This window comes from Sinocyclocheilus grahami, unplaced genomic scaffold (genome assembly GCF_001515645.1).
Source record: "Sinocyclocheilus grahami isolate Dianchi unplaced genomic scaffold, SAMN03320097.WGS_v1.1 scaffold226.1, whole genome shotgun sequence".
NCBI lineage: Eukaryota > Metazoa > Chordata > Actinopteri > Cypriniformes > Cyprinidae > Sinocyclocheilus > Sinocyclocheilus grahami.
The window spans coordinates 245,408-262,552 of NW_015505405.1; the positions used below are offsets into that span (position 1 = coordinate 245,408).

General features: G+C 36.2%; 1 protein-coding gene across 3 annotated transcripts in view; it reads right to left on the reverse strand.

Annotated features, from left to right (window-relative positions):
- iqsec3a (IQ motif and Sec7 domain ArfGEF 3a) overlaps positions 1-17,145 on the reverse strand; it is a 146,983-nt gene that overhangs the window by 86,601 nt on the left and 43,237 nt on the right. Inside the window, exon 1 of one of the 3 annotated variants that reach the window (XM_016287900.1) lies at positions 14,123-14,181. The exons of the other annotated variants lie outside the window; for them this stretch is intronic. Within the exon in view, the coding sequence (XP_016143386.1) occupies positions 14,123-14,178 (56 nt within the window). The 5' untranslated portion in view covers positions 14,179-14,181. Of the gene's footprint in view, positions 1-14,122; positions 14,182-17,145 lie in introns of those variants that run through there. 3 annotated transcript variants of the gene reach the window in all.

Genomic DNA, 17,145 nt, shown 5'->3' on the forward strand with positions numbered 1-17,145 from the left:
TGACCATGGTGTTGGTGTGCTTGACTGGCCAGCAAACTCACCAGACCTGAACCCCATAGAGAATCTTGAGACCAAAAAATGCAGATGAGCTGAAGGCCACTGTCAAAGAAACCTGGGCTTCCATACCACCTCAGCAGTGCCACAAACTGATCACCTCCATGCCACGCCTAATTGAGGCAGTAATTAAAGCAAAAGGAGCCCCTACCAAGTATTGAGTACATGTACAGTAAATGAACATACTTTCCGGAAGGCCAACAATTCACTAAAAATGTTTTTTTTATGGGTCTTATGAAGTATTCTAATTTGTTGAGATAGTGAATTGGTGGGTTTTTGTTAAATGTGAGCCAAAATCATTACAATTAAAACAACCAAAGACTTAAACTACTTCAGTCTGTGTGCACTGAATTTATTTAATACACGAGTTTCACAATTTGAGTTGAATTACTGAAATAAATGAACTTTTCCACGACATTCTAATTTATTGAGATGCACCTGTACATTGTTTTGCTGAGTCACATTTGGATGTATTTATTTATTTATTGTACTAATAAAGTAGTTATATAAAGATATTTTTTTGTGAAGTTACTCTAACCTATCCCATTTTTTTAGGGTAAAGGCAAAGAAAAACCCTAGACAAATGGCAAGGGTTATAAGGAATAGTTGACCAACAATGAAAGTTCTGTTACAATTGACTTAATGTCACTCCAAACTTTTTGATAATGTTTTTCTTTGGTAAAATACAAAAGGAGATGAATGCCAGATGTGATGATGGTGACTGTGTCTGTTAAGCTCCAAAAAGTTAATCAGTATCAAAGTATCAAAGCACAAAAAGATAAAGAGAAGAGCATTAAAGATAGAGCAGCCCACTGGTTAAGTGAAAACTCTAAAAATAGGTTGTCAGACTGAATGGGATGCTCAAACAAACAGCAATATTTTGACTTAGATGTACCTACATTCTGCAATTTAAGAATGTTTTATTAATAGAAACAAATACTCCCAATCAATTAAGTGAAATAATTTAATTTGATCAACATAAGACATTCAGCTGTTTGGTTTTTGGAAGGATTTGACCAGTCTTGGCACAATGAAGGTTGAGTCGAGCCAGAGCAGGTGCAGTCCAGGCTCAATGGAACAGTAGGGACTTATAACTTCACAATTTACATGTGAGTCCATTTGTAAATAACACAAGATGTGCAGCTAAAGGGGCTATTTCTGGCTTATGAGCTAAAATATAATAAATAATAAAAAAAAAAAATTATAGCGATGCAACCTTTTCTCTTGAATTTGTCAAAACACTACAGAGAAGTGAAAGCCATTAAGACTGAAGTAAATTATGACAACATTTTCATATTTGGGTGAACTACAGTATCACTAATCTCATTACAGAGATTGAGCTTTGTTTTTAAACTCTCAATACTCAAGCACAGCCATTATTAATCAACCTTTGTTAATTCAAATGTCAGTATACACAACTGCGCTAGGCTATTTTTTGCTTCCCCACACACTAAGGGAAGGAATGGGCCGCTTCTGCGGGGGAGAGCAAAAGACAGGAAACGTGATTTGACAGTCTGATTATGAGTCAGGAAGAGAGGAGGAAGACAAACAGCAGTTCATACCTCAAATAATCAGCATAGGAACAACGTACTGAAAAAAACATACCTATACATACAATTCACTATGCTTTCCAGCTTAATGGGGTGGTTGATTGCGATTTCACTTTTTTAACGTTAGTTAGTATGTAATGTTGCTGTTTGAGCATAAAAAATATCTGCAAAGTTACAAACCTGAAAGTTCAAGACAAACGGAGATATTGTCTTTTAAAATTCTGTCAGTTTAATGCCTACAAAAACGGCTCGTAGGGACTACAACAAGTTACTTCCCGGGTTCGTGAGGTAACAAACCCAGATAAACCCTGTCCCCGGGAACATGCAATGATGGGGGCGAGGCCATGCTGTACTGCTTTAGAGAAGAGGAAGAGAAAACTAGAGGTGCACGTAAAAATCTATTCATATATGAATCGTGCTTCTGTCTTCTACCGATTCTAATGGATTCACAAGTTTTAAAATCAATGTTCTAAAGCAGAGGTTCTTAATACTGTTCCTCGCGTCCGCTGCTCTGCACACGCTCTGCATCTCTCTCTCTCTCTCTCTCTCTCTCTCTCTCTCATTCAGCTCAGCTCCAACAATGAACTGTTCCAATTACACACTTATTTTCACATAGCTATGAAGCGTTAAACATGGACGCGCGTGCAGTTGCCATTCTGTATTAAAGCTTTAATCAGGATAAAACCGTATATTAAAAGCTAACATAAGCAGTACCATTTACATAACAGCGTATCTAAAAGTAGGAGACAACAACAAAACAAAAAACATAGGCCTACCATTAAAAGCCATGCTTGCACAGGTTCTGCACAATCCTCTTCAATAATATCCTCTGCTTCTCAATCGGGCTCAAACTGATAACCGATATTAACAACGCCGTTGTTTACAAAACAACCGGAGCACATGCCGCTGAGGTGAGGGGCGGGACGTTAGACTAGGGTTGGGCGATGTCTACAAAATTGGCATCGGACGATGTCTACAGTGAAACATCGCAATGGATGATGACATCGGCGGGGACGAGCGGGGGGATGGGTGTGACCGAAGCCTGAATCCTTATAAGGGAAAACACGATTCCTAATACCGTTTCTACACCAGACGCGACAAAATAATATAGAACCACTGATCTGTAATAGAGATTTATTATATATAGATCAGTCTGTAGAACTCATTATAATCAGTGATGCTGTCGACACTGGATGCGGCGGGGCGTGACACCACAAATCCCTGACAGTAAACTGCTGCCGTGTTCTATTTATGGCGTGCTGACACACATTTCATATGATTTTCAACAGTCGCTTTGTCGCGTCCAGTGTAGACAGACTTTAGCTGATGTGGCACGGCACGACACGACAACTGTCGCATCCGGTGTAGACACGGTGTAACGGTTGCCTGTTACATTACAGTACATAAAATTTCACTTACCACATAAACAGAGTAAGTAGAGATGGCTGAGGATGATGGCGAATGATTTGCAGATCCTCAGTACCACTGACAAACATATAAAATGTGTGGCAAGTACTGCCGCTCCATAGTATAAACAGAGTACGTGCGATCGTGAATCTCGAAAGTGAAAGTGAAACTAAAAGCGATCGTGCATTCAAAAGCACGATGCCAGTTTCAATGCCAGGTATAATAGCGGCTACCTGATGCTGAAATATGTAGTATAATTACTAAATACTGAAATATATATTTTCCTTCCATTATTTAGGGGTTCTATTTTCACATAGCCTGAGAAGCGTTAAACATGGACATGCGTGCAGTTGCCGTTCTGTATTAAAGCTTTAATCAGGATAAAACCGTATATTAAAAGCTAACATAAGCAGTACCATTTACATAACAGCGTATCTAAAAGTAGGAGACAACAACAAAACAAAAAACATAGGCCTACCATTAAAAGCCATGCTTGCACAGGTTCTGCACAATCCTCTTCAATAATATCCTCTGCTTCTCAATCGGGCTCAAACTGATAACCGATATTAACAACGCCGTTGTTTACAAAACAACCGGAGCACATGCCGCTGAGGTGAGGGGCGGGACGTTAGACTAGGGTTGGGCGATGTCTACAAAATTGGCATCGGACGATGTCTACAGTGAAACATCGCAATGGATGATGACATCGGCGGGGACGAGCGGGGGGATGGGTGTGACCGAAGCCTGAATCCTTATAAGGGAAAACACGATTCCTAATACCGTTTCTACACCAGACGCGACAAAATAATATAGAACCACTGATCTGTAATAGAGATTTATTATATATAGATCAGTCTGTAGAACTCATTATAATCAGTGATGCTGTCGACACTGGATGCGGCGGGGCGTGACACCACAAATCCCTGACAGTAAACTGCTGCCGTGTTCTATTTATGGCGTGCTGACACACATTTCATATGATTTTCAACAGTCGCTTTGTCGCGTCCAGTGTAGACAGACTTTAGCTGATGTGGCACGGCACGACACGACAACTGTCGCATCCGGTGTAGACACGGTGTAACGGTTGCCTGTTACATTACAGTACATAAAATTTCACTTACCACATAAACAGAGTAAGTAGAGATGGCTGAGGATGATGGCGAATGATTTGCAGATCCTCAGTACCACTGACAAACATATAAAATGTGTGGCAAGTACTGCCGCTCCATAGTATAAACAGAGTACGTGCGATCGTGAATCTCGAAAGTGAAAGTGAAACTAAAAGCGATCGTGCATTCAAAAGCACGATGCCAGTTTCAATGCCAGGTATAATAGCGGCTACCTGATGCTGAAATATGTAGTATAATTACTAAATACTGAAATATATATTTTCCTTCCATTATTTAGGGGTTCCGCCTACACGTAATTTTCTTTCCGAACATGGTATTGGGATGCGGGGGGGGGGGGGGGGGGGTTTCACGATACCGGCTCAACATCGTGATGTCTAACCCTAGATTAGAGCCAGGGCACTAGAGGCGTTTTAGCCAATCACAACACACTGGGCTAGCTAACCAATCAGAGCACATTGCCTATTTCTGAGGGAGGGGCTTCATAAAAGCAGGAAATGATCAGCGCGTTTCTCAGAGAAGGGCCAGAGTGGTGTGGAAGAAGGTAAATTATGTGAAAAATAATGTTTTTGTTTTTTTTTTAAACGAAGCATTAACACATGTTAGACTGCACCCCATAAACACAATCAAGCCTAAAAAAAACTGTGAACCACCCCTTTAAATGAACTCTAGTCGGAGTAAAACACCTATAGCATTTATTCCTTTTGAGGCAAATTATCATTAAAGTGGCAGATTGTCAATGAATATCATGAATTAATAAATTTTTACTTTGATTAATACATTTTGCTCGTCCATATGCCTTTTCTGACATTGTAAACTTGCTCAGTAGCCCACCTGGTACAGCACTGCACTTGCAATGTGCAATTCATTTCTGAACTGCTGTGATATGTACAACAAACAATGTTATCACAGCCAGATTCATGTTCATCTGTGTCGTATATCACTGAACATGCTTTTAACGCCATTGAAGATGGACATTTCACTGTGAAAGTTTAGCCAAATGTGAAAGAAGTGACGTAATATAATTTTGCCTCCAAAGGTCTGTAGAAAGCTCTGTTGGGTTTTATGGATTTTGGCATTTTTATGCATGGAAAAGGGTGTATTTAGCATAATTGATTCTATTATCAATGTATATTTAGTGGTTTCTAATAGATTTAAGGTCAAAAACGTTCTGTACGTTCCATCAGGTGCATGATTACTGCCTGCTGTCATAGTAAATACACTGGCAGGTGGCACATTCCATACAAACAGGTGGTACACTCAACTGAGAGCACATAAAACACAATCCAATCAGCTCTGCCTCTATCGCTGCAAATCACAAATCACAGAGAGATCAGTCGTGTTGGGTCACAGAGGGAAAAGGAGAAAGAAACCGCAAGTGCTGAAGGGATGATGGAATAATGAGTAAAAATAGCAAGGGCCATAGTGAGCACAAAGAGCTGGGAATTAGGGAAGCTACAAATACCAAAGTGAAAAGCATTCAAAAAAGAGGATAAGAAAATTAAAAAAAAAAAAATGTTAAAGGAGAAAGTTTTGTTATGGAAACAGAATCAAGATTGACTAACGGATAGAAAAGTCTCCAGTATTTGCCATATTCCATTTGCAAAAATGGTAAATGAAAATGTTTAAAACGTGTGTGTCATGTTCTTTTCAATTAAATATTTTGTATTAATGTTGGTTTAGATATGTTTTAATGACATTCATGTCACAGATATTACATATAACAAAAAATGTCAGCTGGCATAGCCATCACATATTTTTAGCAAAAATAATTAAATCTCATTTTTTTAATTATTAATTAAATTAAAAAGGCACACAACTGTTTTCAAAAATATTTTCATTTTCATAATTATTAATATTATTCAAAATGTCTTGTGATTATTCCATTTGACAGCCTGAAGTAACCTTGCCATGTCGTAAAAAAGTTGTTTGCTTTTTAAGAAACTTGCTGTACTTGAAAAAAGTCTCTAACCTTAAATACTTTATTGTTAATAATTGATTTGATATATTTTTATGTGTTCAAGAACAAATTGGAAATTTGATTAGCAAGCAATGGGACCTGGCTTCATTGATTGATTGATTGATTGATTGATTGATTGATGTCTGTTTTTTATTACTGTCACTTTTGTTATTGTATTTCTGCCACAGCATTTTAGACTGTTTTCTTTTCCGCCTACAGTAATTGTACAACCTTGTTATTAAAGATACATTTTGCATTAAAAATCCACTTGATTTAAAATATCTGAGTGGGTACATGCCCCCTTGTACTGTATAAGATTGCAAACAGAGTAGAAATTAAAGAGGTAATTAAATATTGCTCTAACAGAAACTTTGCTTTTGTCACAGGGGATCTTTGTGTTTTTCTACGTATTGTGGTTGTTTTTAAGTGGAAATAGTTACATGCATACTTAGCCAGGATGTGTTTAAAAACCAAAGGACCCAAGTGACATGAAATCCCTAGCCAGTGAAAAAAAACTACATTTCATTACTGTAAATCACTTCATTCAGCCTTCTTACTTACAGGCATTCAGAGCTATTTTCTGAGCAAACACTCCTTCTATAATAAAAAAAATCATTTCAAGTCTCTCAGCTGGCGTATTCAAGCTTGTAACATCTTGTCACATCTTGACAACTGTCTCCTTGTGACAGGACAGGAAGTGACACATTTAAACAACTGACATGAATATCCAACAAAGGCACGGCCCAGTGACAAAGTGACATCACATCAGCACATGTTGGAACATCTTTGATGAAGACTGAATCATGATTTAGTTGACAATCAGCTGCTCTCTGTGTCTAGTGAAGCAGATGCATTTGGCAGACTGTGACTCAACAATTTATTAGTGGGTTTGAAATGCAATTGGTGTGTCATACTGGGGGAAAAGGACACGATCATGAAAAGCAGCACAGTGACTCAAAGTATCACAAGCAATTGTCTCTATGCAAATTTCACATGAATGTACACTATAATGATGATCTACGCAGGCCTGGCACTGCCAAATTTGAGGTTTTTAATACTGTACAGTATTCCCATTCATTCCTTATAATTTCTTAATACACATTCCTAGTCTTATTATGCATGATTACCAGTGTGGAAAGGTAAAATAAAGTTAACTAATAGCCAAATAGTTCTTTATGAATATGTTTGGTTGCACCTAATACAGTCTTTCTAAAACTTAGTGTGGTAAATTAAAGCCTAGCAAATAAAATAATAGCAAACAAACTTGCATTTGAGAAGAATTAGCCTAGTATTAGGATACATCAGAATGCTGTCAAGGTGAAACTGACCTTGACTTGACTTGACTTGACTTGACTTGAGCTTTCTACAAAAAAAAATCAAAAATTCCACCCTCCAAAGAGATGTCAGCAAAATCATTGACGTGCAGAGAACCACCTTCAATGTTTCTGACTGGCTGACTGGAACACGCTTAGGGGCTGTTACAGGCACAAGTGTGTATCCTCAGAACACCTATTTTACATTACATTTATTAATTTAGCAGATACATTTATCCAAAGGCTCACTGGAAAAATGTGCCTCTACTTACAATTTTGCTAACCCCTCAATACAATCAATTCATTGCAGGTTGACTGAAATAAACACTAGAGGCAGCAAAAAATCAATAACTTTTATTCATTTTCACAAAAATTATCATTGATCAATAAATACTTTTTGTGCAGTTCTGTGCACAATACTATGTTAGCTCATTAGAAATAGTGCATTTTCATGTTTGCATCACCAGCTCTATATGTATGGCTATTCGGACTGAATAAAATTTGCTTGATCAGCACTGCACTTCCATTGCAGAGCATTTGAACACAAGCCTTGTGAAACTCAAGTCATGACATTTAATAAAAGAGTTAGAAAAACTTGTAGAAACAAGATAAAATTGCATTGCTGCATCATCAAATTCATCTCATGTTTGCTTTTGTTAAACTATCTGTTAGAACCAGTTAGAACATTTTGTTTCCAAACTGCCACAGTACGTACAACTATCAACATAGTCAAATGTAATGAGCAAACAAATGAATTTGCTTCAGATGACTTGTAACGTCACTTACTGGACATTTCACTTGGAAAGTGCTGCAAAATGTGCAAAAATCGACGTAATATCATTTAGCAGAAATGTTGGCACATTTTTCGACTGAGTCTGAGTTTGTTCATTCAGTTAATAGTAATTACTCAGTTAATGCTGTCGTGACATAATTTTTCTTTCTGATTAATCACATTTGAAGCTCAGGTGATTGGCTTAAAAAATGCCAATGTCCTGAAGATCCTGCGTCAACCAAGTAACTGCACTTGAAATGATTGAGAATGTAAATGGACTGCTAGTTGGTCCTCAATTAACTTTGTCACAATATGAAAAAGCAATAGAACACTTGCAGAACACTTTTACACTTGTATTCCAGTGTGGTGAAACATATTTCCCCTACTGTTATTTGATTGATGGTACCATAGCAGCTCTTGACTGGCACATTTACACACTATCTGTATCAGCTCTACTTTCTTGTCTGTCAGTTCTTCCTCTGAGAATAGGTTCTCACTTCGTTTTCAATTTGAATTTGAATAGGGTTCCACAATACTTGCTGCTGGATTATAGACTTCTGTTGTTTGCAGAGACTTTGAGGATTTCAGTTATGATTCACTGCCTGTTTCTGGATCCCGTCCTAACGGGAAATGTGCAGACAAGCCCAAGTGAATCCATTTCTCATATTAGTGTGGTACAATCTGGCTTGTGTTGGCAAACACAAGGGTAAGGATCATTGCACTTCTCCAAAGTATTTGCAAATGTGCCACACATACTGCGGGGCAGGTGGCAAACATGCCTGACAAATTATTATTAACAGATGCCATTCGCAGTTGAGAGGCTGCAACAAGCAATAGCCTATAATGCAATATAAGCAATATAAAACAGCCAAGCCAGCCTCACTGGAAAACCTGCCTGTGGCAACATTGTTGTAAAATTATATTGAGCTATTGGTGTGGCAGCAAATTGTATTTATAGATATGTTCATGGTCACACACACAAAGGTGTAAATAGGCTTTGTAATCATTCATTTATAATTCATAAGTAATTACTATGTAATTACACAAGTAATTACACCTACAAACTCCAAAAACAATCAGAAAAAAATGTTTTTACTACTAACTGCCTAAAATAACATTCTTAAATATCTTTAAAACATATTTTTGTCATAAATCTTTTGTATTTGGGTCGATTTATCTACTAGTGGCCTGACAACTGGTAAATATAACTTTATTTTTTTGCGCAAATACAATAATTTGCCTTCATATATAATTGCTATTTTTATGCATAAATATGCATCAGTTGTGAATGGTCTGTGAGCAGCTGAGACTATTAATGGAAATTAGACAAATTGCAAGTTTCCTATGAAATTTTGAGGGATTGTTTAGTTACTTACCAGAAATTTGTTAAGAACGCTAGGTCACTATATTTTTCTAATCTTATCTCTAGCAATGCTGGTAGACCTAAAATGTATTTAGTGTTATTAAAAGGGTTTTAAACCCTGTTACAATTTCATTTCCTGGGACATCTCCTTTAATTTGAAATATATATATTGCTCCCTGGATCCTATTCCTACATCTTTAACTGTGGAAGTATTAGATACTATTGATCCATATATTAATAGTAGTCTTAATAATGGTTATGTTACACCCTTTTTTAAACATGCAGTGATACACCCTGTACTTAAAAAGCCTACCCTTGATCCACAGGTTTTAGCCAATTACCGGCCTATATCAAAACATCCTTTCCTTTCAAAGGTACTGGAGAAGGTTGTTTTTCATCAACTTTCCTCCTTCTTGAAGAATAGTAACATATTAGACAAGTTTCAGTCTGGGTTCAGAGCTCAGTATAGTACAGAATCCACTCTTTTGAAAGTGTTAAACGATTTGCTATTAGCTGTTAAATCTGGGAAATGTGGGTTTTAGTCCTTCTGGGTCTAAGCTTTCAACACTATGGGTCATTCTATTTTATTGAGATGATTGGAGGAGTATGTTGGAATTAGGGGAACTACATTAAGATGGTTCTCTTCCTATCTTAAGGGTGATCTTTTTTCTGTTGCTATTGAGAATTTTAACTCTGTCAATGCTGCATTTACATGTGAGGTACCACAGTGTTCCATTTTAGGCCCTGTTTTGTTCTCCCTTTATCTTCTTCCTTTAGCTAAGATTTCCCATAAGTATCAGACCTCATACCATCTTTATGCAGATGATATACGGCTTTATCTTCCAATGAAACCAGATGAGAATATATCTCTCCAGTCTCTGATTGATTGTGTGAGTGAAGTTAAAATTTGGATGGCGGAATTTTTTTTTTTACAGCTAAATTATTCTAAGACTGAAGTGTTGGTTTTTGGATGGCCTGAATGCGTTGCCATCCTTTCCAAAACTCTGTGTCCTATAACTTAAACTGTAAGTATTTGTGCTCGGAATTTGGGTGTTATTTTTGACCCAGCACTCAAATTTGGTAAACAGATAAATTCAGTTGTGAAATAAGCATTTTTTTCAGCTTAGGATGATTGCTAAAATAAAATATTTTCTTTCTTTTAAGGATCTAGAGACTGTTATTCATGAATTTATTTAAAAAAAGATTGGACTATTGTAATTCATTGTACTCAGTCTTGTTTATCTCATCTCCAGATGGTCCAAAATGCTGCGGCCAGACTTTTAACAGGGACCAAAAAGAGATAAAGTATCACTCCAGTTTTGTTTAGTTTGCATTGGCTTCCTATCGAGTTTAGAACACAGGCACTGCTGTTTGTGTACAAATCTATGGCAGGTTTGGAACCATCTTACCTGTCTGATTTCCTCTCGTACCATGTGCCTAACAGGCCTTTAAGGTCATCAAATTCTTTATTGTTGTTGGTACCTATGAAACATCAAACATCATACCTTGAAACACAAGGGGAATCATGCTTTTTCGGTGGCAGCACCTAGGTTGTGGAATAATTGACCATTAGATCATAAGATCGGCCTCCTCTTTTAAAGTTTTTAAATCATTACTTAATACTTATCTTTTTAAAATGGTGTATGGTCTGGAGTAGTTGCTGTCTAATATTTTGTTATGTGTGAAATTATCTTTGTCATAAATTTGTGGTCTGTTTTATATGGTTACTTGTTTTATGTATTTATTTAATTTTTGTGGAGCACTTTGGTCAACCCTGTATCAATAAACTAAACTAAACTGAAAAGAAAAAAAAATCAATCAATAGGAAACTTTAATTTCTCAGTTGTATCTTCTAGACAGCAATTAGAGAACAAATAAAGAATTTCTCCATAGATTTTTCTTTCCCTCTTGACAGATTTGCCAAAGTTGGCTCAGTAGATTTCAATTAAAATCACTGGACTGCATTGTCCACATGTATTTTACAGCTATACACACTTGATGTATGTTAACATTTGACTCTTTATTTCTATTTTTATATCCCCTTAAGAATATTTAAAGAAAGGTTATCGTTACATATATTAGAACTTCTTGGCTGCAAAACAGCAATCTCCAACCAATTCATTTTTCCTCTGTGCGGTTATTTAGCTCTTCCAGCCCTTGCAAGATCAACTTCATCCAATTCAGCAACCAAATCAGTCTTCATTATGTACATATTGATATAGTCTGGGTTAGGTGCTTGGCCACAGAGGGTCAAAATAACCACTGCTCCCTTCAGTGTTCAACATTAAACATTAGACAGAGCAGTTGGACGGTTTATCGACTCACAGTGTCCTCTCTGCCCCTCTAGCTATGAGTTATCTCACAACAAGCTATTAGAAGGAAAGAAGGAAGTGTAACAGATAAAGTGTAAACCTGCAGTTGAATCAGGCATCTTGGTGACTGGGGACATTGAGCTTTAGTTGGAGGACACTTCACTGCAGTAAAAGTGTCCTGCTCATTATCTTCACTTTCCCTCATGAGATCTCTCAGGGGACTTAATTTGAGACTGATAAATGGCAAAATAATAGGATATCTCTTTTTTATGTTTTTTTCTGTCTGTCTCGCTCTTTCTCATTTCTCACCACTGTTTATCAGCTATCTTGTTACAAAGTAGCACTTAAATACCACAGTAATTTAGCTATAAATAGTTCAGTGCTAAAAAGAGCCAGACATCCATTTGGAAGACATCCATTTGTGATGTGGTAAAAAAAAATTCTACAGTAACAACAACCCCAACTCATTACATACTTCTGGAAGTTTCAAATACAAGTTACAAAAGACAAATGAGTTTCCAGGGTAAAGAAAAAGGTGACTTGTTAATTGTACGATAAGGTACTGTACAAATCAGACTTTATGATTTTAGCTACCAATGCAACAAAATGTAAAACAGCTATGAATAGCCAGTGATGGACCTTACTTGTCCTTGTCCCTAAAGCAAAACTCACTGTTAAACACACTTCCTTCTCACTTTCAAAATATTTTCTTCACATTTCTAAGAGGAACGCAAATGGAGAAGAATGGATAATGGTGAATTTGAACATGGATCATTCAAATTCAAAGTCCATTATACTCTCCACTGTTCAAGCTACTGGCTTGATTTCTTTTATAATTTTGTCTGGCTCAACCATATTTTTTTTTACATTGAAGGAAGAACTCAAGTCAGATCTAGAGATCATAATATCATAGAGACTTGGCGGTGGGCCAGTAAGTGATCTTGAATGTGTAGCATCAGCTGCATTAAACACTTACACTTTTGTACACATACCATCTGCATTAGAATGGCAGTTGAAATACTTCCAAACACTGCACTGCATTGCAGGTGAGCATCTGCCCTCTCTCTATTTAACAGTCATTCACTTTTCAATTGGCTCCCAAATCTCTAGACACTATGTGAGTGAAAGGTTTATTGAAGGCACTATAGAAATAGCTATTGCTTCCCAGGTGCATTCTTCCATCAGTGGAAGTTTATGAATAGCATCAGTATGCATTGGCTCACCACATCAGACAAGGATGTTGGTAAACTCACTTTATTTTTCATACAGCCTGGCCGCTATGTGTGTTTGAAGAAGTTGTCCAAATAGCACATCATCTAACCAATATGACAGCATGGTAAGAAACCACAAAAGCCATCCATTTCTGACTGGATCTCATGGAGTGTTAACCTTGCATCCATTAACAACCACAACTTTGAAATTCTTTGCACACCGAGTCTGAAATTCTCGTCCGACGTTTTCGCATGTTAAAAAATAAATACGATCTCATGTTGTGTCAATCACGTTTACACACTGCCTCCGAAACTTTCGTCCGTCATAAAAAAATTCTAATCAGTTTCGATTTTCTGTGTTTTTGCATCCGTAGCAAGCTTTTTGATATAGAAAGGATGACGAAAACGAAAAAAAAGGGACAAAAAAACGCATTAGAAAATTTCAGACTTTTAGGGTTATTTCAAAGCTTTGTCAATCCAAAGTCTTGAATGGTCAAAATCTATAGATTAGTTATCTGTCTTTGATTTGTTTATTTCAAGGGTTATTCTAGAGACATGGTGAAATTTTCCTGTTGAACAGAATAATGAAGATTCACACCAGCCCTTTCAACTGAATAGAAATTTAATTTAGATCGAGCTTAATTGATTGAGGTGTTAATTTGATTAGGAACCGATTATAAGCATCTCACTAACCAGCTTGAAATAACACCTTATGGTTGTTTTGGCTGAAATCTCACCCTGAACATCCTGTACTATAGCCTATATATACAGTATATATAATATAGATAGATAGATAGATAGATAGATAGATAGATAGATAGATAGATAGATAGATAGATAGATAGATAGATAGATAGATAGATAGATAGATAGTGAATCTTTGTTCATATATATACTTTTTCAAGAACAAGGTGGAAAGCAAATCATTTTTGAAGCAGACATGGTGACTCTTGAACCAAGAAACAGTGGGCAGATATTTTCACATTTCTAAGCATGACTCAGGTCATTTTTGACACTTTCTAAACGCATACAGCCACACACACTCACACACACCTGAGATTGTCTTTTCGGTTTAAAGCCTGCCTGCGAAAGCGGGCATGTCTGCACATCTTCCCGCTGCGGCCTCTGTTCCCATGACAACAGCACGACAAGCCAGCAAGGTCACAGGTAGCTGCAACATGTGAAATCATTTTGAGACTATGTGCCAAAGGAAAGAAGGTCAGACGGAGAAATTCAAGTACAAAAAAAGACAGTAATTAAGAAAAATTAACATGTGGGGTTCTAATTACTTGTGCATTTGTGTGTTCATTAACCTTTGTGTCTTAAGTGGGCGTTTCACAGCACCTGAAAGATTACACTCTGTGTAATTGCTCTGTTTTAGTCTAACACCTGACCATATCACTACAATAGTCAACTGTTTAACTTTTACCTGGTCTCGTTGCAAAGCATTGCAGACTGCACGTTGCATATCTATAAAAGTTGTATTGCTTATGGAGACTAATGGATTTGCACAATTATTTGCATGACATAAGCCAAACTGTATTTTATTTAATCTTTTGCATATTTAGTTTGGATTTAATTGTATCGATTGATTGATTGATTGATTGATTGATTGATTGATTGATCGATCGATTGCAGAATTAAACAATTCTTGGGCTGGATTCACAATTTTTTCTTAAATGTCTTTGTCTAAAAAGACATTTAGACAAATTCGATTTTTTTCCCTTCAATTCTGCTATTTAAATTTGCATATTTAGCTTGGATTTTACTTTACATTAATTTAATATTAAAATGCAATATAGAATTGAACAGTTCTGCAAGGTTTGAGTATTTTTCAGTAATTGCACTTACAAATACATTCTTAAACTGAATTTTATTTTATTTTCTTAGGAAGAAAATGGTAGGCTTGGGTGTTGGAAATTCAAATTGTCTTCAGAACAATTTTAAGAAATAGGATAAGAAAATTTGGTTACACTTTATTTTAAGGTGTCCTTGTTTCAGTGTAAGTATACATTTAAGTACTGAATTAACTACATGTACTTACTATGGTTAGGGTTAGGATTAGGGTTTGGTTTAAGGTTACTTGCATGTAATTATGCATCATTTATTATTATTATAATTGTAAGTAGATATTACGTGTAACAAGGACACCTTAAATTAGTGTTACTGTTTGAATTCTTCGGTAATGTTACCGAAAATTCTTTATGTTCTTGGGAATATTAAGTTAGAAAATGGGGGGGAAACAACAGTTACCAATACAATATAAGAGAACATTATGATAATTGCTCCTAAATGAATATTAAAGAAAAATGCTAAAGAAACAAAAAATGTATTAACATATTCAATTCATTCAAATGGCTCCAAAGAGAAAAGTGTTTGGGAATCTACTACACTGGTGATACTGTATATTTTAGATTTACTACACTCTAAAAAATGCTGGGTTAAATATAACCCTGTGCTGGGTTAAAAAAGGACAAACCCAGCTATTGGGTTGTTTTGACCCAGCGGTTGGGTTCAAAACATCCCAACCGCTGGGTCAAAACAACCCAATAGCTGGGTTTGTCCTTTTTTAACCCAGCACAGGGTTATATTTAACCCAGCATTTTGTGTGTAGGCTCAAGAGATTTCTCAAATTTGTAAACAAAAACTAGTTCTCTGTTCCCAAACACAGTCACAATCAACTAGTTAAGAACTATAACTAGTGTTACATTAAAAAAATTCTGTCTTCAACATGTACCTCCTCAGCTTTCTGTTTTAACAGAAAATACATATACACAAGAAAGAAACCTGCACATGTCATTTCATGGGGTCTTCAAAATGTTTCTTCCTGGCATAATAGTGTGATGGTATGTGGTAGTATCGGGGTTGAAGATCTAGAAACACATGACTTTTGTCGCCAAAATAGTGTGAATTCTGTGCAGAGCAGTTGAACTGGCTTATTGTTTCTCTTTTAGCATTCTTTTAGCACCTAGTATGGTTATACTAATTAATGAGTTGTTAATTTCATGAATTAACAAAACTCTGCAAGCCCAGCACATTAAGTGAACCACCTGTCAGAGACAGCAGGTATAAATGTGTTGGGATTATAATCAGACTGTGCTAAAGCTATAGGCGCTTTTGGCAATAAATCGAATTACATTTTTCTGCCATTAATAGTGTTAAAACTAGTAACTGCAGAAAAGATCTGTGGAAATATGTTCATTCCAAATTTAAAACACACTACTAACTGACTACTGAACAGAGATCAACCAATCAGATGAATCCATTGGAAATGATAAAATAGAGCTTGCATCCTGAATGATTTTGATCACTCTAAAACAATGTATTTTTCATCCAATAAATTTTAAACATATTGTATTTTATAGTTCTATAATCAATGCATATATGTTACAGACTTATATTGTATAGTTTGTGTCACCTATTTTTAATATGCAATGACGTTAGTGAGAGTTGAATGACTGATTATCTGTTCAGTTACTCGGATCATTATGCTAGAATGTGCAAACTAATTAGCATACCTCATCTCATTAAAGCGTGCCTAAGTGCCGAGAGGAAGTGGTATTCAATTGAGAAAGTCAAGAATATGAGTACTGTCATGCTTCATAACAGTAATGAAGTGTCATAAAGAACTTGTAACTAATTTACATATTGATACATGAAAATATATTTTCATTTTAAATGCGATCTCATGAATACGTCAAGTCCTATCAATAGCGTGTAGTTCTAGCACACAATCTGGAAATTGTAAATGAATCTCTGTGGGGAAAATTCTTTTTTGGTGGCAAAATATTTATTGAAATGCTGTTGATCTTGTTTAAATTGTTGTGTGTTTAAACTTGAAATATGGTATTTCGAAGTTTATTCGTTGTTTTTAGTGTGATCCTCACTACAGATTTCTTGAGTTCGTTGAGTTCTATTTTTATGATGCTTTTAAATCCCAATAAGAGAATACTACTATATGCTACTGTTTAACACATTTGACCATGTTTAAACCTTTTCCTCTAGAATTCCACAAAAATAAATAAATAAATGAAAATCTGCAGATTCCATTTGGGGCTGGTAATGAGATCACGTTG